This window comes from Schistocerca americana, chromosome 1 (assembly GCF_021461395.2).
Source record: "Schistocerca americana isolate TAMUIC-IGC-003095 chromosome 1, iqSchAmer2.1, whole genome shotgun sequence".
Lineage (NCBI taxonomy): Eukaryota > Metazoa > Arthropoda > Insecta > Orthoptera > Acrididae > Schistocerca > Schistocerca americana.
This window is the reverse complement of record NC_060119.1, coordinates 764,102,497-764,128,599: the sequence shown is the minus strand read 5'-3', so window position 1 is coordinate 764,128,599 and position 26,103 is coordinate 764,102,497. Positions and strand designations below refer to the sequence as shown.

At 42.5% G+C, this 26,103-nt stretch overlaps 1 protein-coding gene across 8 annotated transcripts in view; it reads left to right on the top strand.

Moving 5' to 3' along the window:
* LOC124611756 (diacylglycerol kinase theta) overlaps window positions 1-26,103 on the top strand; it is a 713,198-nt gene that overhangs the window by 266,168 nt on the left and 420,927 nt on the right. For all 8 annotated transcript variants that reach the window (XM_047140277.1, XM_047140271.1, XM_047140276.1 and 5 more), the window contains exon 3: window positions 16,522-16,624. In XM_047140277.1, coding sequence (XP_046996233.1) covers window positions 16,522-16,624 — 103 coding nt within the window. The remainder of the gene's footprint in view (window positions 1-16,521; window positions 16,625-26,103) is intronic.

Below are 26,103 nucleotides of genomic sequence, written 5' to 3'. Positions count from 1 at the left end.
TTCCCGATGGGGTAGCGACTTGAAACTTTCAACATAGCTCAGAATTGGATGATAGCGTAATATTAACTGTCTTTCGTGTCTGGTGTGTAGCGGAGGGTTCTTTGTGAACCACGGATTTTTTTTTCTCCCTTTTGCTGTTCCAGTCGCGAATGTTTCACGGTAAAAACGATTGCTGGTAAGTCGCCCTGTGAGCTCGATTCTCTCTTATTTTTACCTTCACCGGCTTTTCACGAGATGTACGTAGGAGGAAGCAATATATTGACTCAGATGAACAAAAACTGAAATAAACCTGAAATTGTCCACATGTGTCTGTTGTAATGTCATTAAAATATTTGATATCAATTGAAAATTTTACACACATAAGAGTATAAATTAAAACAATTTAAACAGAAAAAACTTTTTAATATAATGCGTTTTTAAAACGGACTAAAAATAGAAAATATTTTTTCCTAGCCCCTTATAGAAGAAGGCCCAGGTCATAGCAATCTATAGAAAGGGTAGAAAATCGGATGCGCATAATTACCGGCCAATTTCACTGACATCAATTTGTTATAGAATTATGGAACATATTTTGTGTTCAGACATAATGACCTTTCTAGACTCTGAGAAGCTCATCTCCAGAAACCAGCACGGTTTTAGGAAACAGCGGTCATGTGAGACACAGCTGGCCCTCTTTGTGCATGATATACAACAGGCTCTAGATACCGGCTCCCAGGTTGATGCCATATTTCTCGACTTTTGAAAGGCGTTCGACTCAGTTCCGACTGTCGCTTGCTACAAAAAGTGCGCGCTTACGGTCTATCCAATGACATATGCGGTTGGATAGAAAGTTTTCTAACAGGCAGGGAACTGTATGTCGTCCTGAACGGGGTAACTTCAACAGAAACAAGAGTAAATTCAGGTGTGCCCCAGGGCAGCGTAATAGGTCCACTGCTTTTTACGATTTACATAAACGACCTGGTTGATGGTATTGACAACGGTCTTAGACTGTTTGCCGACGATGCTGTAGTCTGCAGGAAAGTAGTATCACATGAAATTTGTGAACAAATCAATGAGGATTTGCAGAAAATAAATGCGTGGTGTGATGACTGGCAGTTATCTCTCAATATTAGTAAGTGTAACCTACTGCGTGTAACAAGGCAAAAATCCCAATTAATGCATGAGTACAAAATAAATGATCAGTCTTTGGAAGCGGTAACATCAGTCAAGTATCTGGATGTGACAATTCGAAATGATCTCAAATGGAATGATCAGATTACACAAGTAACGGGTGAGGCGAACTCTAGATTGCGGTTTATTGGTGTAATCCTGAAGCGATGCAGTCCTTCAACAAAGGAAATAGCTTACAATACGGTAGTTCGTCCAGTCTTAGAGTATTGTTCGTCTGTATGGGACCCTGGGGTCTGATTCAAGAGATTGAGAAGGTTCAAAGAAGAGCGGCAAGATTCGTGACTGGTACATTTAGCCATCGCGAGAGCGTTACAAATCTCATAGAAAGTTTGACGTAGGACACACTTGCAGATAGACGGCGCGCTAAACAAAAGGGACTGCTCACTAAAATCTCCGCCGAGGATGTAGAGCATATATTATTACCACCGACTTTCAAATCGAATCGCGTAATGATCATCATTGAAAGATAAGGGAAATAAGAGCTCGTACTGAGGCGTGCAGACAGTCGTTTTTCCCTCGCGCGATCCGCGAGTGGAACAGAGAGGGGGGGGGGGGGGGGGGATATGATTTTGGCGCGAATTGTGCCCTCCGCCACACACCGCTTGGTGGCTAGCGGAGTATATATGTAGATGTAGAAATGGACTTTTGGAGAAGATCGGCAAGAATCTCCAGGAAAGAAAAGATAAGGAACACCGAAGTAATAAGGAGAATGGAAATAAAAGAAAGAATATATGACGTTATGGATAGGAAGAAATTACAGTGGTACGGGCATTTACGACGAATGGAGAAAACCAGAACACCAAAACTGATACTGGAGTGGGAACCGGAGGGGAGAAGGAGAAGAGGACGACCTGTGACCACCTGGCTCCAGAATGTACAGCACACAATGGGGAGAATGGGCGCAGAGGAAGAGGACACTCAAGATCGAAACACCTGGAGGAATATTTTGAGAATATAGTTTAAGAACGTTCATTGTTTGTATTATAATTTCCGAGTAAATTATTATGTTGGAGATAAGCCTCTGTAATGAGGAAAAGCTCAAATAATAATAAATAAAGATAGATTCATATTACAGATAGTCCTGAAGATTTGTGCTTCTGAATTTTTAATAGTTATGACAATAGCTACAAAAAGTAAAACGGGAAACGTGAGATGTGTGTAATAGATAACAGTAAGTAGCATAGAGAGTAACCGCCGTTGGGAAAAATCACACAATAGTTCTTATCATTAGCAGTGCAATAAAACTGTTAATGGCTTAGAGAACTATTTATGCATCAGTTATCTATTGCTTCTCCTTCTTAAATTTTACGTGTATAGTGGTAACTATACAAATCCGCAAACAGAAATTTTCGGAAGTATCTGTATGGGGTTAGCAATCTGCATCCGGCTAGAAGAAATTGTTTATACTTCTTAGTACGTTCTAAAACGCGTTATATTGAGAAGTTTTTATTTAAGTAGTCATAAAATGAATCTTCCTGATGTATTGGAAATAGTGAGTCTTATCTTGCATTTCATAAATAACATTATCATTCTTACAAAATAACAAGACTAGACTTCAAGGTAAAGATTTTCTGTATTTCAACATTCCGTCTTAACATTCCAACTCGTACAGATAAGCAAAAGAGGACGAACGCTCTTAAAGATTAATTCTGAAAGTTCTTCTTTATCTCTTTTACGAACGACAGCAACACATTGTAGTTTCATTTTCTCTGAGACCTAAACAATGAATGAGAATTTCTTCTTTCTGGAGCATAACGTTTGCCTTAGAGACACTCCCCAGTCGCCAGCCTTCGACTCGCCGCAAACAGCGGCCAACTACACATAATGCAATGTTAGCTATGGAGGGAGCTTTACTGTACGAATCCCAGAAGGAGAACATTTTCTCAGTAAACCCAGAAACAAATAAATCATGCAATTTAGTACTTTACATTAACAAATAATTCAGATATATAAAAATTTATTTATGAATTAATATCAATATCCTAGGCTAATACTTTTTTCCTTTAAGCTTACGCTTGTCAAGTTCCGTACTTTTCAGCTTACATAGGAAATGTCTGGAATGTGCATAAAACAAAGTTTCTCATGTACTTTGTTCTTTACCTTGTTTCCTTATTGATCTAAAAGAATCGTTTCAGTTTCCCGTAACCGGGATACATTGTTGTTTTTGTGGTGGTGGTGGTGGTAGTATTCAGTCCGAAGAGTAGTTCGATACTGCTCCCCACACTAGTCTATCCTGTGCAATCCTCTTCATCTCTGAGCAACCACTGCAATCTACATCCATTTGAATCTGCTTAGTTTATTACTGCCTACACTAGGTCTCCCTCTACAGTTTATACACTTCAGACTTCCCTCCATTACATCCTTGATGCCTCGGGATGGTTCCTGTCAACCGATCTCTTCTTTTAATCAAGTTATACCATAAAGTTATTTTTCCCCAATAGTCCTCAGTATCTCCTCCTTACTCACTCATTCGATCTACGCATCTAATCTTCAGCACTATTCTTAGGGCCACATTTCAACATGTACTCTTCTCTCCTTGTCTGAACTTGAACTCCTTATAGTCCACGTTTGACTTCTGTACAAGGCTACACTCCAGACAAATATCTTCAGAAAAGACGTCCTAACATATTTGAATTCAGTGTTAAAAAAAAGTTTGTTTTCCAGAAATGTTTTCTTTCAATCGTCAACCTGCATTTTATGTTCTTTCTAGGTCGGCCACCATTAGTTATTTTGCTGCCCAAATAGCAAAACACACCTACTACATTTAATGTTTCGTTTTCTATCTAATTACCTCTGCATCGCCTGATTTAATTTGGCTACATTCCATAAGCCTTGTTTTACTTTTGTTGATGTTCATCGCGTTGTTTTTGTTGTGGTCTTCAGTCCGAAGGCTGGTTTGATACAGATCTTCATGTCTGCATAACTACATCCTTTGAATTAGCTTACTGTATCGAAGCTCGAAGCCTCAGTCTTCCTCTACAATTCTTACCCCCCTTCCCCCCCCCCCCACAACCCCCCCCCCCCACACACACACCTTCTTCCATTAACAAACGGACAGTGCCTTAATGTCTTAGGAACTTTTCTATCAGTTGATTACCTTTTTTTAATCAAGTTGTGCCATACATATCTTTTTTCTCCCATTCAATTCAGTACCTCCTCATTTGTTGTTCAGTCTACATATTAGATCTCCAGCGTTCGTCTATAGCACCACATTTCAAAAGCTTACATTCTCTTCTTGTCTCAAATAAATTTTATCATGAACCTCTTTTCAAGACACTATCTATTCCGTTCAGCTGGTCTTCCAAGTCCTCTGACAAAATTATAACATTGCTGGAAACCTCAAAGATTTTATTTGTTCTTCCTCAACTTCAATTCCGTTTCCAAATTTCTTCTTGGCTCCTGTAATTCTTGATGAATGTATAGATTGAATAACATCGAGGACAGGCTATAACCGTATCTCTCTTCCTTTTCAACCACTGCTTTCCTTTCACGCCCTTCGACTCTTTTAACTGCAGTATAGTTTCTTTCCAACGTGTAATAAACTTTCGTTCACTTTATTTTATCCTTGCTACCATCAAAATTTTTAAATATTATGGTCCAAAAGCTTTCTCTAAATGCTGTGAAATAGGTTTCTTCAATCTATTTTCTAAGATAAATCTTAGGGTGAATATTGTCTCGCATTTTCCTATTCCTGTGTTTCTCGGGAGCCCAAACTGATCTTCGTCGAAGTCGGTTTCTATCAGTTTTGTCTACTTCTGTTAATAATTCGCGTCAGCATTTTGCAAACATGACTTTAAATTGATGGTTCGGTAGTATTCACACTTGTCTGCTCCTGCCGTCTTATAAATTGGCTTTATTACATTCTTTTTGAAGTCTGAGGCTAGTTACCCTGTGGCGCGTTCTCCCAATGATTTTAATAATTCTGAGTGAATGTCGTCTACTCCAGAGGTCTTGTTTCGACGTAGATCTTTCAGTGCTATATCAAATTCTTCTCGCAGTATCATATCTCCTGTCTCATTCTCATTTACTACTTCTTCCCTTTCTATGACATTGTCTTCACGTCCACTTCCATCGTACAGCCCTTCTATATTTGCTTTCCGCCTTTTAGATTTCCCTTTTTTGCTTCTTACTGGATTGCCATCTGAGATCTTGACATTCAGACAGCTGCATCTCTTTTCTGGAAAATTCTCCAATTTTCCTGTAGGCTGCAACTGTATTTCTCCTAGACATGTATGCTTCTATAATCTCGTAGTAGCTTAGCCGCATTCTTATTTTCTTGTTGGTTGTTAGGACTACTTCTATGTTACCCACATTTTGTTTTGTGTTGGCAATTCTGTACTCAACCGGCTGGAAGTTATGTTTTTCCTACCACGGCACTTCAATAATTCCCGCTATATCTAACTTGCCACTTAGCGTTTTCCGCCAGTCTCATTTTTAGACGACTGTATTCGCCGTCGCCTGCTTCACCTAAATGTTTTACTGGGTAAAATCTGGTTTCGAAGTCTTTATCTTAACGATATATAGTCATCCTGTAACCTTCTTGTGTCTCCAGGTCTCTTCCATGTATACAATCTCCTTACACGATGTTCAGACGAAGTGTTAGCAATGATTAAATTATGCTCTGTATAAAATTCTACCAAGCGTCTTCCTGTTTGATTCTTTTTCCCCGGGTCACGTTCTCCTATTAATTTCCTTCTTCTATTTTTCCTACTATCGAAATGCAGTCCTCAAACACAGTTAAATTTTCATCTCCTTCTACTGTCTGTAAAATTTCTTCTATCTCATCATACAGAAAAACTTGTACTATTGTTGTGGATGTTGGCGTTGTGTTTATCTTGACTGCAACAATGCGTTCACTATTTTATTCATAGCAGCTTAGCCGTATTCTTATTTTCTTGTTGATTAATAGGACTACTCTTGTATTACCCACATTTTGTTTTGTTTTGATAACCCTGTAATCAACCGACCAAAAGTCCTTTTCTTCCTACCAGTGCACTTCAGTAATTCCTACTATATCTAACTCCAAACTACCCATTTCCATTTTTAAATTCTCTAACCTATCTAACCGATTAAGTGATGCAACATTCCACCTTCTGACGTCACTTCTGTTTATCTAGATGACGATATCCTCACTGCCTGACAATTCGAATGGGGAACTATTTCACTCTGTAGTATTTTACCCAAGAGGTTGCCATTATCAAAAAGCATACAATATAGCTACATGCCCTCGGAAAAATAACGGCTCTAGTTTCCCCATGCTTTCAGCCGTTCGCAGTAGCGACACAGCAAGGTCATGCTGTGTAGTGTTACAAGGCACGATTAGTGAATCGTTGATAGTGGTGCCCCTGCAACTAGTGAAAATGATGCTGTCCCTCTTCCGAAACGAAAATTTTGTCTGTCCTCTTCACAAATACCCATCCATTGTGATTGCGCCTACATTACGGCTACCTGTATATCGTTGAGGTACACATGCTACTTTCCCCCTTCCCCCTCCCTCCAAACCGATCCCCCACCTCCCATTGGCAACGCCCATGGTTCATGGTTTTCGAATACAACCACCGAGCGAGGTGGCGCAGTGGTTAGCAAACTGGACTCGTATTCGGGGAGACGACGATTCAAACGCGCGTCCGACCAATCAGATTTAGGTTTTCCGTGATTTCCCTAAATCGCTCCAGGCAAATACCAGTGTGGTTAGTTTGAAACGGCACGGCCGATGTTCTTCCTCGCCCTTGACAAGATCCGAGCTTCTACTCTGTCTCTAACGATCTCGACGTCGACAGGACGTTAAACCCAGTTTCCTGCCTTCCTTCGAATACACCACACACTTGTACGTACCCCTAAAAATAAATGTATGTTATATAAACTGCTTTGTATTATTGTGTTTATGTTCTTGTCTCCGAATTTAACGAATATATAACATGCTACAACACAAAATTATGCTCACGTGGATTAACATTTTCTTCCGACAACCCCCTCATATCAATAATATGATAGCTACTAAAAGAAATATGTGCTCTCTATGAAGTGACACAAAATTGTTTCAATAGTTGGAAGTGCTCACATTGTAGGAATATTGTTCAAGTGAGTAGAGCCTTTTCCAAATATTCACAACATATATAACTAGTATTGTAGCGCGACTTCGAAATAGCGCTGTTTATTTAGGCTTTACGAAAAGACCTAAAGATTATTATAATTCGAACTTAAAAGTAAATGCAATAGTGAATTACTGTTGTGCTGTAGATGCAAAGATAAATAATACCAAATTATCGTCATAAAATGAAGGTTTAATATCATGGAAATAATTTCTGTCCTTGTTTGAGCAAGTATACACGAGACGAGAAACAGGTAAATTCTGTAATTTGTATACTATCCGTTAATTGGGTGAATATATATATATATATATATATATATATATATATATATATATATATATATACTCCTGGAAATGGAAAAAAGAACACATTGACACTGGTGTGTCAGACCCACCATACTTGCTCCGGACACTGCGAGAGGGCTGTACAAGCAATGATCACACGCACGGCACAGCGGACACACCAGGAACCGCGGTGTTGGCCGTCGAATGGCGCTAGCTGCGCAGCATTTGTGCACCGCCGCCGTCAGTGTCAGCCAGTTTGCCGTGGCATACGGAGCTCCATCGCAGCCTTTAACACTGGTAGCATGCTGCGACAGCGTGGACGTGAACTGTATGTGCAGTTGACGGACTTTGAGCGAGGGCGTATAGTGGGCATGCGGGAGGCCGGGTGGACGTACCGCCGAATTGCTCAACACGTGGGGCGTGAGGTCTCCACAGTACATCGATGTTGTCGCCAGTGGTCGGCGGAAGGTGCACGTACCCGTCGACCTGGGACCGGACCGCAGCGACGCACGGATGCACGCCAAGACCGTAGGATCGTACGCAGTGCCGTAGGGGACCGCACCGCCACTTCTCAGCAAATTAGGGACACTGTTGCTCCTGGGGTATCGGCGAGGACCATTCGCAACCGTCTCCATGAAGCTGGGCTACGGTCCCGCACACCGTAAGGCCGTCTTCCGCTCACGCCCCAACATCGTGCAGCCCGCCTCCAGTGGTGTCGCGACAGGCGTGAATGGAGGGACGAATGGAGACGTGTCGCCTTCAGCGATGAGAGTCGCTTCTGCCTTGGTGCCAATGATGGTCGTATGCGTGTTTGGCGCCGTGCAGGTGAGCGCCACAATCAGGACTGCATACGACCGAGGCACACAGGGCCAACAGGCATCATGGTGTGGGGAGCGATCTCCTACACTGGCCGTACACCACTGGTGATCGTCGAGGGGACACTGAATAGTGCACGGTACATCCAAACCGTCATCGAACCCATCGTTCTACCATTCCTAGACCGGCAAGGGAACTTGCTGTTCCAACAGGACAATGCACGTCCGCATGTATCCCGTGCCACCCAACGTGCTCTAGAAGGTGTAAGTCAACTACCCTGGCCAGCAAGATCTCCGGATCTGTCCCCCATTGAGCATGTTTGGGACTGGAAGAAGCGTCGTCTCACGCGGTCTGCACGTCCAGCAGGAACGCTGGTCCAACTGAGGCGCCAGGTGGAAATGGCATGGCAAGCCATTCCACAGGACTACATCCAGCATCTCTACGATCGTCTCCATGGGAGAATAGCAGCCTGCATTGCTGCGAAAGGTGGATATACACTGTACTAGTGCCGACATTGTGCATGCTCTGTTGCCTGTGTCTATGTGCCTGTGGTTCTGTCAGTGTGATCATGTGATGTATCTGACCCCAGGAATGTGTCAATAAAGTTTCTCCTTCCTGGGACAATGAATTCACGGTGTTCTTATTTCAATTTCCAGGAGTATATATATATATATATATATATATATATATATATATATATATATATATCGACCTACATGCTTTTAAGATATGGTTTACATACGATAGTTCTAGCCACTTGTTTCGCTTCATTTAGATTTAAAACCCATTATATTTATTACGATTAAGTCACAAGAGGAAGAAGTTACTGGTACCTGAAATGTAGAGACTGAATATGTGCAAGACACTTGACGGTGTATGCTAACAGTAACTGACCTCCCTTCCTAGCTGCATTTGCAAGTGGCGTTTGGCAAGAATGATTGTCGGTAAACCTCCATATTAGCTTTAATTTCTCGAAATTTTTCGTGAATCCGCGAGACGTATATTGGAGAATTTAATATGCTGTCCAACTCTTCCCGGAACGTAAAATTTCCGAATTTCAATAATAAACTTCTCCGCGATACACAACGCCTCTCTTGTAGCGCCTGACATTGGATTCTGTTGAGCAACTCCGTAACGCTCTTTAGCCGTGACGAAACGCGCCGCTCATTGTTGGATCTTGTCTATTTGTTCGACTAATCCAACCTAGTAAGGGTCCGAGAATGATGAGCAATACTCAACAATCGGCTGAACAAATGTTTTCTAAGCCATTTCTTTCGTAGATTAATTACGTTTCCTTAAGATTCTCCCTATGCGGTCACTCTAGCATATGCTTTTCTTACTACTAGCTTTACTGAATGCAAATCGTAGTAATGGGGAACGGAGATCAATTAAGAACAACTTACAAGCCCTCTAAGTATTTTGGATGTTTCGATGGATTTCTTCTTCAGATCATTTTCATCATTTGATTAACAAACCTGTGATATTATCATATAAGATACCATATAATGCCTTACGGGTGACATTCCGTTCACTCTGCTTAGTTGCTGTTACATGGGCCAGTCACTTAGCAGATGGCACTGCAGAACTAAAATGGATTTTAAAGACACAAATTACAGTAAGAAATTTGTGTAGAGTTAATTTTGTACAGAAGTTCCGCTCTGAACCTTTCCACGCGACATTTATTCTGTAATGTAGTGGACATTTGTGCCTAAAATGCGACAAATGAAGCAGTCACATGAAGAAATTAGCAAATAAACACGCTGAAATGCCGAACATTACTGTATACTTATCTATAACAAGGAAGAGAATGAAAAAGTAAAAATCGAGAAAGTATGTGGCATAATTCACTAAATATTAGACTTTTTGGGAGCTATTTTCAGTGACAACGGCGTGCTGTGAAACAGTTTCGCCGTGGCATAATTTCTTTAGAGCGGAGGGTCAGTTATACTGTCAATTGCACTAGTAACCCTGAAGGTTATTTTCCCACAGGAAAAAAAGATGCATCTCAACTATGAAAACTGTCTCATACGAGCTGCATGCCCTTGAAGAATGCTCTTCAAAAGTTCAAGCAAAATCCAATCTAAACATCACAAGGAAAGATGCTTTTGAACAAGATCTGATTACCCTATCTATGCACTGACATTCAAGAGCTCTTTTGGCCAAACTTAAGCCGTCAGAAGTCACGCGACCTGGACAACAACGTTAAGTTGCGAATAAAGTTCATGTTCTGCGCAGCCGAATGCTCACTCCACTGCTACTCTACGGATGCGCCACTTAAATATTGTGGTGCTGGCTGTTTAACATGTTGGCCTACATAAATGTTAATAAAGATAAATTTTACAGCTGTATCAAGACACGTGAAATTATTCAGAACAGTAATAATAATAATAATAATAATAACAGTAACATCACTCCAGACTGTAATGCGAAGATTTAGATCAGTATTTAACTTCACTCATTATATGGATACATTTCAGTTACTTGAAATGCATGGTACATCTATGTTAGTTTCTACCAAGTGTGTTGGTTTTGAACAACAATGTTGTAACATGTTTGCCGCGCGAGGTAGCCGCGCGGTCTTGAGCGTCTTACCACGGTTCGTCGCACGGCTCCCCCCGCCCCCGTCCTCCCTCGGGCATGAGTGTGTGCGTTGTCCTTAGCGTAGGTTAGTTTAAGTTAGATTAACTAGTGTGTAAGCCTAGGGATCGAAGACATCGCCAGTTTGGTCCAATAGGAACTTACCACAAATTTCCAAAATGTAACATGTTTATATTATATCGGCCTAGCAATATAATGAAATCATGTTTGATTCCACGGGAATGGTCGTGCCCTATGTAATTATAATGACACACGTTTCAGTCTAACTCAGGCATGTACAAGCATTAGTCCCAATATAATGTAAGTTTCGTTAACAGTGCCTGTAGCGGGTATCAATACAAAAGTCATTAAATTGTCTCCTGTAGTCCTCATATAATTGAGAAATATGTACTTTGAAATTCTGTAGATGCAGGACTTCTTGACTGAAGGACAAAGTGAGTGCTATTCAACACAAAACGCAGTAAAACCGAAAGCAGGCATTTTTAGGTTAGGTCCAGGAGACCAACGAGAAGCAGTTGTTTCGGAAACAGCTAGTGTTCTATAGCTGACAGTGTGGAGAAACCGTCAATTACAGGGCTGATGCACAATGGCATTTCAGTACTGACGTAGCAGTGGCAGTTAGAGCACCCCATGTTCACACACGTCCGCAAGGGCGGCGGTGGAGAGGGGGTGGGGTGACTGAGGGGGCAATTGTTGCCTCCTCCCATCCCGTGTAAACGTAGTATAAAGTATGATTCATATAATGAGTGCATAACGAGCAATTCATTTACGTAAAAAATAGTCTTGTACCCCCTCCTTCCCCTCCCCCTCTGTAAAAATTTCTGAGGACGCCCCGCCCCTTTCCTTGTTTGCATATGATGCGTATGTGTCAAAACCGTCACGGCAGCTCTGCGGGTTTTTCATGCACGCCTCAACCTTTGGTGTCGAGATACGATTCCCAGCCACGATACAATGCAGACATAGTCTCACAACAACAAGAAGTACTTTAAATAAAAAGCAACTTGTTCCAAATAAAATTGTAAGGTATGGGGAGGATAAAGTGAAACGCTGTTTCGGAGAGCAAGACGATACGCACGGAGACATCAGGTGTATTACGATTGTCGTGGATTAGTGCGCATAATTTTGCGAAAGAATCTGAAATTTCATCCATACAAGATGTGTATTCCTCAATTCATTACGGCACCAGATAGTGAGTAATGAGAGGACTCTGCTGTTCGAATGCAAGTGGTCTTGAAGAAAATGAAAATGCGTTAGTTGTCATGAATATTGATAATCGTTTACATTTCAATTGTTGTTGTTGCGGTCTTCAGTCCTGAGACTGGTTTGATGCAGCTCTCCATGCACATTTCAATGGAGAGGTCAAAAAACAATACAGCCGCTGATAGGACAATAATAATCCTCTTAAAATCCGCGACAAACCTCTCCGTTTACATACAACAGGATCGTATAGAACTGACATTATCGGCATCACAAACCTGTAGTTTATTGAAGAAGAAAATGGTGTCACTGTGTCACCAATGCACCAATGAGCGTCACGTTCCCATCATCCGCAGTTTCTTGCCTCCACCGCTGGGAAGACGTCTGGTAAAAAATTAAAAACATTATTTTCCAAAGGATGTTACAACTCCACACGTTTCATGCACGATGTTAGCAACGTGTTTCCAGGCAAATGATTTCACAAATAACCTAAGTTGGAACGATCACATAGATAATGTTGTGGGTAGAGCAAACCAAAGACTGTGATTCATTGGCAGAACACTTAGAAGGTGCAACAGGTCTACTAAAGAGACTGCTTACACCACGCTTGTCCGCCCTATTCTGGAGTATTGCTGTGCGGGTGCGGTGTGGGATCTGCATCAGGTGGGACTGACGGATGATACTGAAAAAGTTCAAAGAAGGGCGGCACATTTTATACTATCGCGAAATAGAGGAGATAGTGCCACAGACATGATACGTGAATTGGAGTGGCAATCATTAAAACAAAGGCGTTTTTCGTTGAGAGGGTACCTTCTCATGAAATTTCAATCACAGTTTTCTCTTCCGATTGTGAAAACATTCTGTTGGCACCCACCTACATAGGAAGAAATGATCATCACGATAAAATAAGAGAAATCAGGGCTCGCACAGAAAAATTTAAGTGCTCGTTTTCCCGCGCGCCGTTCGAGAATGTAACGGTAGAGAGACAGCTTGAAGGCGGTTCATTGAACCCTCTGCCAGGCACTTAATTGTTAATAGCAGAGTAATCACGTAGATGTAGATGGCGACATCCCTTGGTCCCCAAGATCCCCTGAGCTGACTGCTTGTGACTTTTTTGTGGGAGTGCTTCAACTGACACATCTACATTAGAAGAACCACACTTAGAGGAGCTGAAGAAGCAATCCAGCAGGAAATAGTATAAACTGATCTTCAGTAGTTGGAACTCGTATACACGATTTTCAGCAGAAACTTCAAGAAAAAGGGTATCTTCTGTCTCATATGATCCTTAAATCTCAGTAAACACTTAACAGGCATGTGATTAAGAAGTTAGGATAAGTTAGGCAGAACCGAGTGAGTCCTAGAAATCTTCTCTTCAGCGTCACAAGTGGTAAAGAAACTGTTGCCATACAGCGGTTGAATGGTGGCACTCGGTGTATAAGATGGGAAGCGGAAGACACAGCCCAAGTGCGTCACTTACTGCGTTAAAACTTTGCAGAACACTGTGCTCTGAGTCTTAAGTTCTAAAAGTATTTTGCTTTGTAAGATATTTTTGGTTTCAAATTAATATATCTCTGACAACTCAATTATTTGTTACGTGTCTGTTGCACAGTAAGTTTATAAATCCAGAAGATGTTATCATGTCATCGGCGCGTCAATATCCTTGCACACACCTATGAACTTAACAAAAAAACATGTTTTGCATTTCCGTTGAATCGTGTGAGTATAATGTGGGTGATAACTGTCAATACTTTTTGTGTATGCTTATTAAAACTATTATTTTGTTTTGCATTATTTTATTTGCGTTTTGTATTGCAGATGGGGAAAAATTAAAGAAAAGCTTCCTTGTGAACCGAGAATGTTTTGCAAAACGCCAATAAAACTTACCCTGAGAGTAAATGGAATTATTCGGGGTGCCGCATTCCTGTCAGTGTGGAAAAGATTTTCCATCGAAAGTAAAAGTTGGTCAAACAATATTTAGTGAGGAGCAAGAAAGATCAAGGGACAGGGAAGACCAACAAACTCACATTTGCAAACATTTTCAGGACCACATGGATTATTGTAAAAACTGGATTTCACTTAAAAGGCATTTTTCAATTGAATGAAAAACCAGTGGTTGAACATGAGTCCTTGCCGGCTGATACCTCGTAAAGCCAAGGAAACTCAACAAAGGTAAATGAGCGTCAGCCTGTGTCATCTCCCGCTAACTAAGTTCATGATAACAATGGCACGCCAAATTATTCTGTTTCATTCCACGACTTATTGTCTTCAACCACAAAACGGAAACCAGTGCTTCTCACATTCCCAGAAAATGTGAACAGAAAGAAGCTGGAAAATAAAAGAAAAAGTCTTTTTTCAGCCAGTCAGATCGAAGAAACATCAAGAAGAGACTACATCTACAGGATAAATCATCAGAGTCGGGTTCCTCGGAATTCTCTGAACAAACAAATGAAGATAATGCCGCATCTCCTTAACTATGCAACATTAAATTCGGTGATCCAGTAGCCGCGGAACAGTGTCGTTGTAACGGCAGTGAATGATTCAGGGCGACAATTATTGAACTATATGAAATAAAATCGTTATAACTTTGCGCTAGGACGTTCACACTGCACGATTGGCATCGGGGCATGGTGGAAATTAGTATACGCATGCGAATTTGTTTTAGCGACGAAGCCCACTTTCATTTGGATGGGTTCGTCAATAAGCAAAACTGGCGAATTTGGGGGACTGAGAATTCGCATTTCGCGATGGAGAAGTCTCTTCACCCTCAACGGGTGACTGAGTGATGTGCAGTGTCCAGTCACGGAATAATCGGTGCGACATTCCTTGATGGCACGGTGACTACCGAACATTACGTGAAGGTTTTGCAAGATGATTTCATACCCATTACCCAAAGTGACTCTCATTTCGACAACATGTGGTTCATACAAGACGGATCTCGATCCGATGAAAGCAAGGGAGTGTTTTATGTCCTGGAGGAGCACTTTGGGACCGCGTTCTCGCTCTGGTGTACCCAGAGGCCACTGGCATGGGCCTCGATTGGCCGCTATATTCTCCGGATCTAAACACATGCGACTTCTTTTTGTGGGGCCTTGTTAAAGACAAGATTTACAACAATAATACAAAACCATCGATGATCTGAAAACAGCCATTCAGAAGGTCATCGACAACATGGATGTTCCGACCCTTCAGCGGATCATGCAGAATTTTGCTGCTTGTCTACGCCACAGCATCGCCAATGATAACAGGCATATCAAACATGTCATAACCTAAATCCGAATATCTGTAGTGACGTTCACATGTTGAATAAAGTATGTGCACGCGGTGTTTGTTACTAACGTACGTTTTTTTCGTATAGTTCAATAATTGTCACCCTGTATCATGAGCCATGTGTTGTTTCAGTGAGGGAGAAAGGCTTATTTGTGGAAAATGCTTTTATACTTTTTGTACTGACCCTATTCGCCGGATTTACGATACTTGAAGAAGGCAGGTAGGCCATGCTGTTCATTCTTTAGATGAATTTTGTGAAACTGTCAACAAAATTTATAAGTAGTCAAACATGTCGGAATAGCCGCGCGGTCTAACAAGCCGCTTCCGAGATTCAGGGAGGCGCGCTGGCTCCAGACTGAATCCGTCCGGCTGATAAACGACGACTGCCTGTGTGCCGGCCAGCCTGGATCGAGCTTTTATGCGGTTTCCCGCATCTGATTCGGTGAATTCCGGGCTGATACCCACGTCCCGCCTCAGCTACACAATTTGAGAAGATTTAGAAAACGTTTTCACAGGCTCTAACAAGTATAATGAAATTTACAGTATGTAATAAAATAAAGCTATATCTGCAGACGGCCGGCCGAAGTGGCCGAGCGGTTTTAGGCGCTTCAGTCCGGAACCGCGCGACTGCTACGGTCGCAGTTTAGAATCCTGCCTCGGGCATGGTTGTGTGAGATGTCCTTCGGTTAGTTAGGTTTAAGTAGTTCTAAGTTCTAGGGGACTGATGACCTCAGATGTTAAGTTCCATAGTACTCAGAGCTATTTGAACCATATCTACAGACATGTTAATATTTCACCTGAAATTTGCAATTTCAGAATTTATCCTGCTAAGATTTTCATGTCACCTAATATCACAGCACGTAAATTATTTACCACTTGAAATCTTGCTTCAAAGTGTTCGATTTACTACCGTAGCGACTAATCCTGATTAATCCAAACGTTTACAATTTGTCACATAAAGTTTTGCCGACGTGAAAGCTCTCTTACGTGCCAGAGGAGAAACTAGATGCATTACATTTATAACAAAAGTTGCTTACAATATATGTTTCCATTGCCTCACTCGTTTTTGTTAATTTTTCTTCTTTGTTGTGTTACAGAATCCCGTGGCCCACTGCTGGTCCGAACAAACACACCACAAACGGAAGTTCTGCAATGTATGCAGGAAGAAGCTCGATGACAGCTTGTCAATACACTGTGAAAGTAAGTAAACCTCATTTCACCACCTTACGTTTGAGTTTTATAGAATCTCTGGCGCCAAATGTCAAGAGCATAGCAGAACTCATGCAGCTATAAAGAGATGTAGTAATGCAATATCCTTGTAGAACTCACCACTCACTTAAATTAGAAACACGGCAAGACTTTTATTCAAACGAGAGTTCTATAAGTGAAGAAAATTCACAGCCCATGAAGCACGACTTGTATCTTTTTCGGCGTTACTAGAGTTCACTGTAGCACAGTGTAAAATTCAGGGAGTTTACGTCGTGCTGTTAGACCAGTTGCATACACCGTGTGCAGAGTTTATCGTTAGTATGTAGGCTTCTAGTTGAACCTAGTGATGATCCCAGTCATTCTCGGCTACAATATTCCACGCAGTTATACCAGATGGCTATGATTACTCACGGAGATCTAGTGTGGGCTGAAATTATAGCATGGTAGCGAAACTTGGTAGATAAGGTAATGCAAGTCACTGCAGAACCAATTTACGTCAAAAAAATAAAAAAAATTAGTTCCAATTTTGGCCACATGGTGCATATCTGGCGCTGTACAGCATCTCGTCGATGTCTCCCATGCTCGTATTGAACAACCTGTGTAAGCAGCGGTTAATACTAAAATCAATATTATGCCCTTCTCACTTGTTTGACCTTCTCTGTCCGCGTCCCGTTCCTAATCCATAACGTACGGAAACATATCTATACGTCTTTGTTACATTCACAGCGATAGATTTTCACCTGGTGGCCAAAATTGGAACTAATTTTTTTTCTAGTGTAAATCGGTTCCGCTTTAACGCATTAGAATATACTAAGCTCCGCTGCCATAGGATAATTACAGCCCACACTTGACCTCTGTGAGCGACTGCATTTTAATTATAGCCATCCGGTACATTTAGATAATAGAAATTGACCTTCAGACTGTACTATTGTGAGGTTACATTATGCCTTTGAGGCTGACAGTGAGGATTACTGAAGATGTAAGCAGATCGAAATTATTCAGTGCCGCATTGATAACTGGTGCCCGGTGTTAAGCAATGATCTTAAGCGAAAAAAGCTGACTGGACGAGAAAATACTCCAGTTCTTGTTAATGCTGCTCTCATTGCAGGCGATACCATGAAATTACATCCCAGAGAACTGCGCAAGGAACGTCTGTGAAACAATCATTGTGCGCTTTAGCTCTTCTCCTTATTTTGTCTATACAAAAGCGATATGGAATTTTTGAGTGCGCCATGGTATAAACATTTTGTTTGTTCTTTCCAAACTAGTTAAAAAGAGCGCGTTTTCATCGGGAGTGGACTTTTATCCTGAAAAACACATGAACCACAGAGAGAGATACAAAATGAATTTAAATGTAAGACAACTCCATTTTCCACCCTCCTTGTAATAAAATCACTTTCTCTTATACCACTATCAGCTGATTTCTACTGTTTGCAATTATCAACTGCCTGCTCCTATACTCGTAAATTTAGATTGCCAGCCTTTGTAGGTGCTACAAATGTGCATACAGTATGTCATTTTAGCACGCAGCTGTCGTACTAAACACGAGCGAGAACGACGTTCCATAGTCGCTCGTGTTTAATACGATGGCTACGTATTAAAATGGCAGATGCACATTTGCATACACCTGCAAAGGGTGACGGTGTAAATTTTCGAAAATAAGAATACGTACTTGGAAATGGTAAAGAGCCGAAATCAACTGATATTGGTATGAGTGACAGTGATGTTATTGCAACCAGGGCGAGAATGGAATTGTTTTTCAATAAATTTGAGTGTGTAGCACCAGACACGAAAAATCTTGTAAATTTAAGTTTATTTTGAATATCATTGTCGTAAGTACATTCTTGTTCAAAACTTAAGGACGAAAGCAACTTTCGTATGATGTATCACTGTCAAGTAACATAGCTGGATGAAACTTCGAGCACACACAGAAAAAGAACTGCTACAGTACACTACAAAAGATAACTGAAACAAATATGCAGTGAGACGAACAACAATGACACTTTTATTCAAAGGTCATAATTACACTGAAGTCACCACAGGTTCCTTTATGTTTATGTGTGTATTAGAGTCACCAGCGAGTCCATGTCCTTGTTCATGAAGCACCTGATTCAATTCCTGTTCACTTCAGGCGATTACTGCTATGTCATCAGAGAATGATATAAAACTGATTTATTTCTGTGTGTTTGACATACAACTCTCATATCAACACTTGCCTCACCCTCGTTCAATGTACTACATTAGTATGTGCTTACACTGATCAGTCAGAACATATTGACTACCTACCTGATAGCCGATATGTCCACCTTTGGCACGGATAACAGTGGCGACGCATCGTGGCATGGAAGCAGTGATGTCTTGGAAGGACGCTGGAGGCAGTTGGCACCACATCTGCACACATAAGTCACCTAATTTCCGTAAATTCCGGGGGGTTGGGGGGAGGGGGCGATGAGCTCTGACGCTGCGTACAATCACATCCCAGGAGTGTTCGATAGGGTTCAGATCTTGCGAGTCCAGCACATCAACTAGAACTCGCCACTGTGTTCCTCGAACCACTCCAACACATTCCTGGCCTTGTGACATGGCGTATTATCTTGTTTAAAAATGCCACTTCCGTCAGGAAACATGACCTTCATGAAGGAGTTTGCGTGGTACGCAACCAGTGTACAATACTCCTCGGCCTTAATGGAGCCTTGTACGAGCTCCACTGGACACCTGGATGCCCACGTGTATGTTCCCCAGAGCGTAAAGGAGCCGCTGCCATCTTGTCTCCGTCTCGCAGTACAGGTGTCAAGGAGATGTTCCTCTGGAAGACGACGGATTCGCGCTCTCCCATCGGCATGATAAAGAAGGTACCGGGATTCATCAGACTGTGCAACGCTCTTCCACTGCGACAACGTCCGGTGCCGATGGTCACGTGCCCATTTCAGTCGCAGCTGCCGATGTCGCGGCGTTAACAGTGGCACATGCGTGGGTTGTTGGCTGCGGAGGCTCATCGTTAGCAGTATTCGGTGTACTGTGTGTTCAGACACACTTGTGTTCTGCCCAGCATTAAAATCTGATGTTAGTTCCTCTTACAGTTCGCCGCCTGTCCTGTTTCACCAGTCTGCCCAGGCTACAACTTCCGACACCTTTAATGAGGGGTGGCCGCCCAACCCCACGACCTCTGGAAGCGGTTTCACCTTGATTTCTCCACGCGTTGAAGACACTCACCGCAGCGCTTTTCGAACACCTGACAAGTCGCGCAGTTTCCGAAATGCTCGTGCCGACCGTCCAGGCCATCACAATCTGCCCGCGGTCAAACTCAAATAGAACGCACGCCTTCCCTATTCTACACACGGACAGCACGCTCACTGATACTCCAAGCACTGTGCTTGAGTCTGGCTAGTCATTCCTCGCCAGGTGCCGCCGCTGTCGCCTGGACGGGTTTATATCGATAATGGGTCGGTGGTTATAATGTTCTGGCTGATCAGCCTATGCAACCCTGACTTGTATGAGGAGACTCCAAAAAGTAAGTTACACGTTATTACGGAAGGGCAAGCAACAGTTATTGAACGCTACAGCATACTTAAAAGTAACACGGATAAATGATGCTATTTTTTTAACATAGTTACCAAGTCTCCCACTCTGTCCCTGCACTTGATACCATACTGCCTAAGAATAATGAATTCCATTCCATGAATGCAAGTTTTGTTTCTCAGTTTTTCCTAAAACAGCCCTCTCTTAGAAACCGCATGCTTAACATGCTTTTACAGAAACTCTTGCTCTCCTTACTTTCAGTTTTCCTTCTACTCTTCGATAATTTTGTGAGTATTTTTGACGCATGTGATCTATGGTGATTGTGCGGAAATTTTCACACACACTCGCGCTTGTTTTGTTCGGAAACGTTTTCAGTACCTGATGGCTTTCTCCAGTTTCATGAATTTCATTCATGAGCATGTATATTTGTTGGTTTGGTCCTTAGCCTGAAGCCCCCAAGAGTTCCACTGGTATTTTATCAATACTTCAACATTTGTTTGTTCCGAGTTCGTGAATAGCTTTTTGAATTTCAAAGTTACGGATCAAACCTCTCGTGCCATCTTCTTGCACAAAGTCGTCATTTTCATTTCTTTTCGGCAACTATAAAGTATCTGCAGGTATTGTTTCCGTCTTCTCGCCTTATTTTCTGCTTCCACAATCGAATTAGCTTTCTCTACTCTATTTGCTGTGAACTTTTTTTGTATAATCTCTGAAGCGATATATATGTTCAGCATCTACGTTACACTGTATCTATGTCGTGACAAATTTCCTTCATTCATTCTTCAGTAAGTTTTCTTCATTGCTGGTAAATTTCATTTCTGAGTGATATTTACTGTTAGTTTCCTCTGTAGACATCTTTAGTTCTGAAATTTTGTTGATGTTAGCGCCTTATCTATCATCGATAGTTCCTCTTTTCTGCCTTTTTAGTATTAGTATTTAATCTGCTGCATTTGCTGCAACCATTACCTCGGTTTACACACACTGAAACGTATTTTGCCATGTTTTCTGGTCAGCGTTTTTAGTTACTTCAATGTGTCTAGGTTACATTGTTTCTACTCATTTCTTTTTTACTTCTCGAATTTTAACAGACATTTCATTAGTGCTACGTTAAGGTCATTATCAGTGTCAGCCTCTGGATAGCTCTTGCTGTATTTAACTTGGCTCCGGAACTTTGTTTTACCAAAATATACTCAACATTTTATTTTCTTGGGCCTTTGGCATCTTCATGGTATATTTCCTTTGCAAGGATTCTCGAACAGTGTATTCGCAATGACTAACTCGTGCCCAACAGAGAATTCCATTAATCTTTCTCTTTTCTCACTTCTTTGCCGAGATCGAACTATGTCGTCTTTTTTCTGTTCACTACTTTCGCCAACGAATGCGTTCCAGTTTCTCATTACTTTACATCCCCTTCCACTTTGACGTATTTTACGAGGTCGTTTATGGTATTACACAGTCTTTAATATCATTGCCATCTTTTAGATGTCTTGCATAAAAAATTGTTCAAATGGCTCTGAGCACTATGGGACTTAACTTCTGAGGTCATCAGTCCCCTAGAACTTAGAACTACTTAAACCTAACTAACCTAAGGACATCACACACATCCATGCCCGAGGCAGGATTCGAACCTGCGACCGTAGCGGTCGCGCGGTTCCAGACTGTAGCGTCTAGAACCGCTCGGCCACCCCGGCCAGCTGTCTTGCATACTTGTATCTATTTTTACAATGTCTTGGATATCCATACAAATTCACCATGACCATTCTCTCCGTTTGCTGTATATAGCCAATTACGCTAGTGCCAATTTCCGTATTCATTACTACTCCTGATCCTCCTTTACCATTAGTTGAGCCAATATTAATAATACTATGATACACTCCAAAAACCCCTTCTTCTAACCATCAAATTGCATTGATTCCGGAAATATCTGTCAAAATCCTTTCCATTTCAACCTGTCGATATTTTAATTTCCCACACTATCTTTGTGTTCTACGTTCCATGCCTGTTTTAGTTAGTGTTCCCTTGTCATCTGATAGGTCCTCCCAAATAGTCTCTGCCAGGAAATCCGAGTGAGACTTATACAAAAACACATGGTTGTGTGTGTTCCAGTATATTTATGGGACGTCTTTAAGAATTTTCAGCAAATTTGGTACACATACGACTATCCAAAAAAAGATTCTGTCAGGATAAGGCAGCCTTGGCACCCGTAATGAGTAGGATTATGGATGTGAACTCCGTATCACGTGGAAAGATTTAAACCAAATTGTTACACATATGGTTTACTATCTGGAAATTGGCTGTGACATTCTTAACATCCTTAAGGAGTGAGGAGGGTTGACAGGGGGATAACATTTAGAAATAATTCAAAATAGTTTATGCTAAAGCCGAATCCTTGGCTTTCGTCGTCGCTAAGCTGATTATGTTACTTCTTAAATTTCACTCTCGGCATTAAAGGTGGGAATTGAGAGGTAAAGATATTGTAAATGGACTAATGTTAGCGTGGAAACCGAAGTTTCTAAAATGCCACATAGGTGTTTAGTGAGGTTCCCATTGACGAGTAAGTCAAAGACTAATTGAAAAGATCTACTGGAGCTTTATAGAACCAATTTCTAACTCTTAGAACAAGTATAAGAGCGGATAATCTTGTAGAAGAACTAAACGTGCCATTGTCTACTGCGAAAAAATGTTCAAATGTGTGAAATCTTATGGGACTTAATTGCTAAGGTCATCAGTCCCTAAGCTTACACACGACTTAACCTAAATTATCGTAAGGACAAACACACACACACCCATGCCCGAGGGAGAACTCGAACCTCCTCCGGGACCAGCCGCACTTTGTGTACTGCGATATATGGGTAAATAACTGGGCAGTGGTGGAGTAACCAGCTAGTCTCTTTAAATAAAAGTGGACATTTGGCCTGAGACCGCCACGGCACTACGTGACCATGTAAACTGTGAGTACTTGGGCAGTAGTTTGTTTCAAAATTAAAGAGGATTTCTGTGAGCATTCTACGCGCCACTGGACTAATTTTTCGAATTATTGATTTTTCACTTTTCCTGTTGCGCCTGTTACATCCCAGAAAATTTCGCTCCATAGTATTTCAGGTCTACAAGCAGATCTCTGTATAAAATTCCTATACTGAATCAATTCTTATTTCGAAATCGCTTGAAGTTATAATACACTCCTGGAAATTGAAATAAGAACACCGTGAATTCATTGTCCCAGGAAGGGGAAACTTTATTGACACATTCCTGGGGTCAGATACATCACATGATCACACTGACAGAACCACAGGCACATAGACACAGGCAACAGAGCATGCACAATGTCGGCACTAGTACAGTGTATATCCACCTTTCGCAGCAATGCAGGCTGCTATTCTCCCATGGAGACGATCGTAGAGATGCTGGATGTAGTCCTGTGGAACGGCTTGCCATGCCATTCCCACCTGGCGCCTCAGTTGGACCAGCGTTCGTGCTGGACGTGCAGACCGCGTGAGACGACGCTTCATCCAGTTCCAAACATGCTCAATGGGGGACAGATCCGGAGATCTTGCTGGCCAGGGTAGTTGACTTACACCTTCTAGAGCACGTTGGGTGGCACGGGATACATGCGGACGTGCATTGTCCTGTTGGAACAGCAAGTTCCCTTGCCAGTCTAGGAATGGTAGAACGATGGGTTCGATGACGGTTTGGATGTACCGTGCACTATTCAGTGTCCCCTCGACGATCACCAGTGGTGTACGGCCAGTGTAGGAGATCGCTCCCCACACCATGATGCCGGGTGTTGGCCCTGTGTGCCTCGGTCGTATGCAATCCTGATTTTGGCGCTCACCTGCACGGCGCCAAACACGCATACGACCATCATTGGCACCAAGGCAGAAGCGACTCTCATCGCTGAAGACGACACGTCTCCATTCGTCCCTCCATTCACGCCTGTCGCGACACCACTGGAGGCGGGCTGCACGATGTTGGGGCGTGAGCGGAAGACGGCCTAACGGTGTGCGGGACCGTAGCCCAGCTTCATGGAGACGGTTGCGAATGGTCCTCGCCGATACCCCAGGAGCAACAGTGTCCCTAATTTGCTGGGAAGTGGCGGTGCGGTCCCCTACGGCACTGCGTAGGATCCTACGGTCTTGGCGTGCATCCGTGCGTCGCTGCGGTCCGGTCCCAGGTCGACGGGCACGTGCACCTTCCGCCGACCACTGGCGACAACATCGATGTACTGTGGAGACCTCCCGCCCCACGTGTTGAGCAATTCGGCGGTACGTCCACCCGGCCTCCCGCATGCCCACTATACGCCCTCGCTCAAAGTCCGTCAACTGCACATACGGTTCACGTCCACGCTGTCGCGGCATGCTACCAGTGTTAAAGACTGCGATGGAGCTCCGTATGCCACGGCAAACTGGCTGACACTGACGGCGGCGGTGCACAAATGCTGCGCAGCTAGCGCCATTCGACGGCCAACACCGCGGTTCCTGGTGTGTCCGCTGTGCCGTGCGTGTGATCATTGCTTGTACAGCCCTCTCGCAGTGTCCGGAGCAAGTATGGTGGGTCTGACACACCGGTGTCAATGTGTTCTTTTTTCCATTTCCAGGAGTGTATAATATAATAATAGCCCACTCACGTAGAAAATTGATCAGAATGGGGTGACCCAATTCTGATCCATAGTACTGTTAACCATTTATTCCTGTTGGGCCACTGAATAGAGACTTGTTAGAGCAACTGAAGAGCTACCTGAAGAATATTTATTTGTTCTGATTTCGAAAGCCAATGATAATGGCCATGTGAGCTTTCAGCATAATGGTCCAATGATGCCTCCAGCAGATGCTGTTTCATAGCAAAATTTTATTTTACCAATGAAAAGAACGACTGTATTTATTTATCTTGTGAACTGGTTTTCGCCAAGCAAGGCCATCGTCTGATTATTGTCTGACAGCGGTCTTGTAAGCCCAAATCTGTTTCACACGATAAAAAAGCACTTCAGAACATTCATAGAAAAATAAAAACAGAACCAAACATTGGGCAATAGGAATCACGCCGCCCGTGGGTCTGATCCCGTTGCTGGTGCTTTGCTGTCTGTTGATAGCAGTTCACTACTGTCGTCATAGTAATGTATAGCATAAATTGCTTTGCCGTTTCTAATACCAACGGTGAGATAACCAATTTAAAGATACTCTGCGGGGATAACAGCCTCTATATAAAACTTCCTGGCAGATTAAAACTGTGTGCCGACCGAGACTCGAACTCGGGACCTTTGCCTTTCGCGGGCAAGTGGTCCCGAGTTCGAGTCTCGGTCGGGCACAAAGTTTTAATCTGCCAGGAAGTTTCATATCAGCGCACACTCCGCTGCAGAGTGAAAATCTCATTCTGAAAACATCCCCCAGGCTGTGGCTAAGCCATGTCTCCGCTGTATCCTTTCTTTCAGGAGTGCTAGTTCTGCATGGTTCGCAGGAGAGCTTCTGTAAAGTTTGGAAGGTAGGAGACGAGGTACTGGCAGAAGTAAGGCTGTGAGGACCGGGCGTGAGTCGTGCTTCGGTAGCTCAGATGGTAGAGCACTTGCCCGCGAAAGGCAAGGGTCCCGAGTTCGAGTCTCGGTCGGACACACAGTTTTAATCTGCCAGGAAGTTTAATATCAGCGCACACTCCGCTGCAGAGTGAAAATCTCATTCTGGAAGTCTCTATACAGCCACTGCTGTTCGACCCAAAAACGTTAAGCATGTAACTGGTAGCCTTTCATACTATTACAGCTTCTACTCACGGAGGAAGGCTTTCCACTGGGCTACAATACAATGATGGCGAAATTTCTCCCCATTCTTCCAAAAAAACTCTGTGAAAAGATGTGGGGTTTTTCGACGAATCTAAGTGGTACATACCCGATTCTCTAGATAATCCCAGAGATTGTTGAAGGCTCATTCCGGAACTTAGAGCCCTCTGGTCTACAAAATCTACCT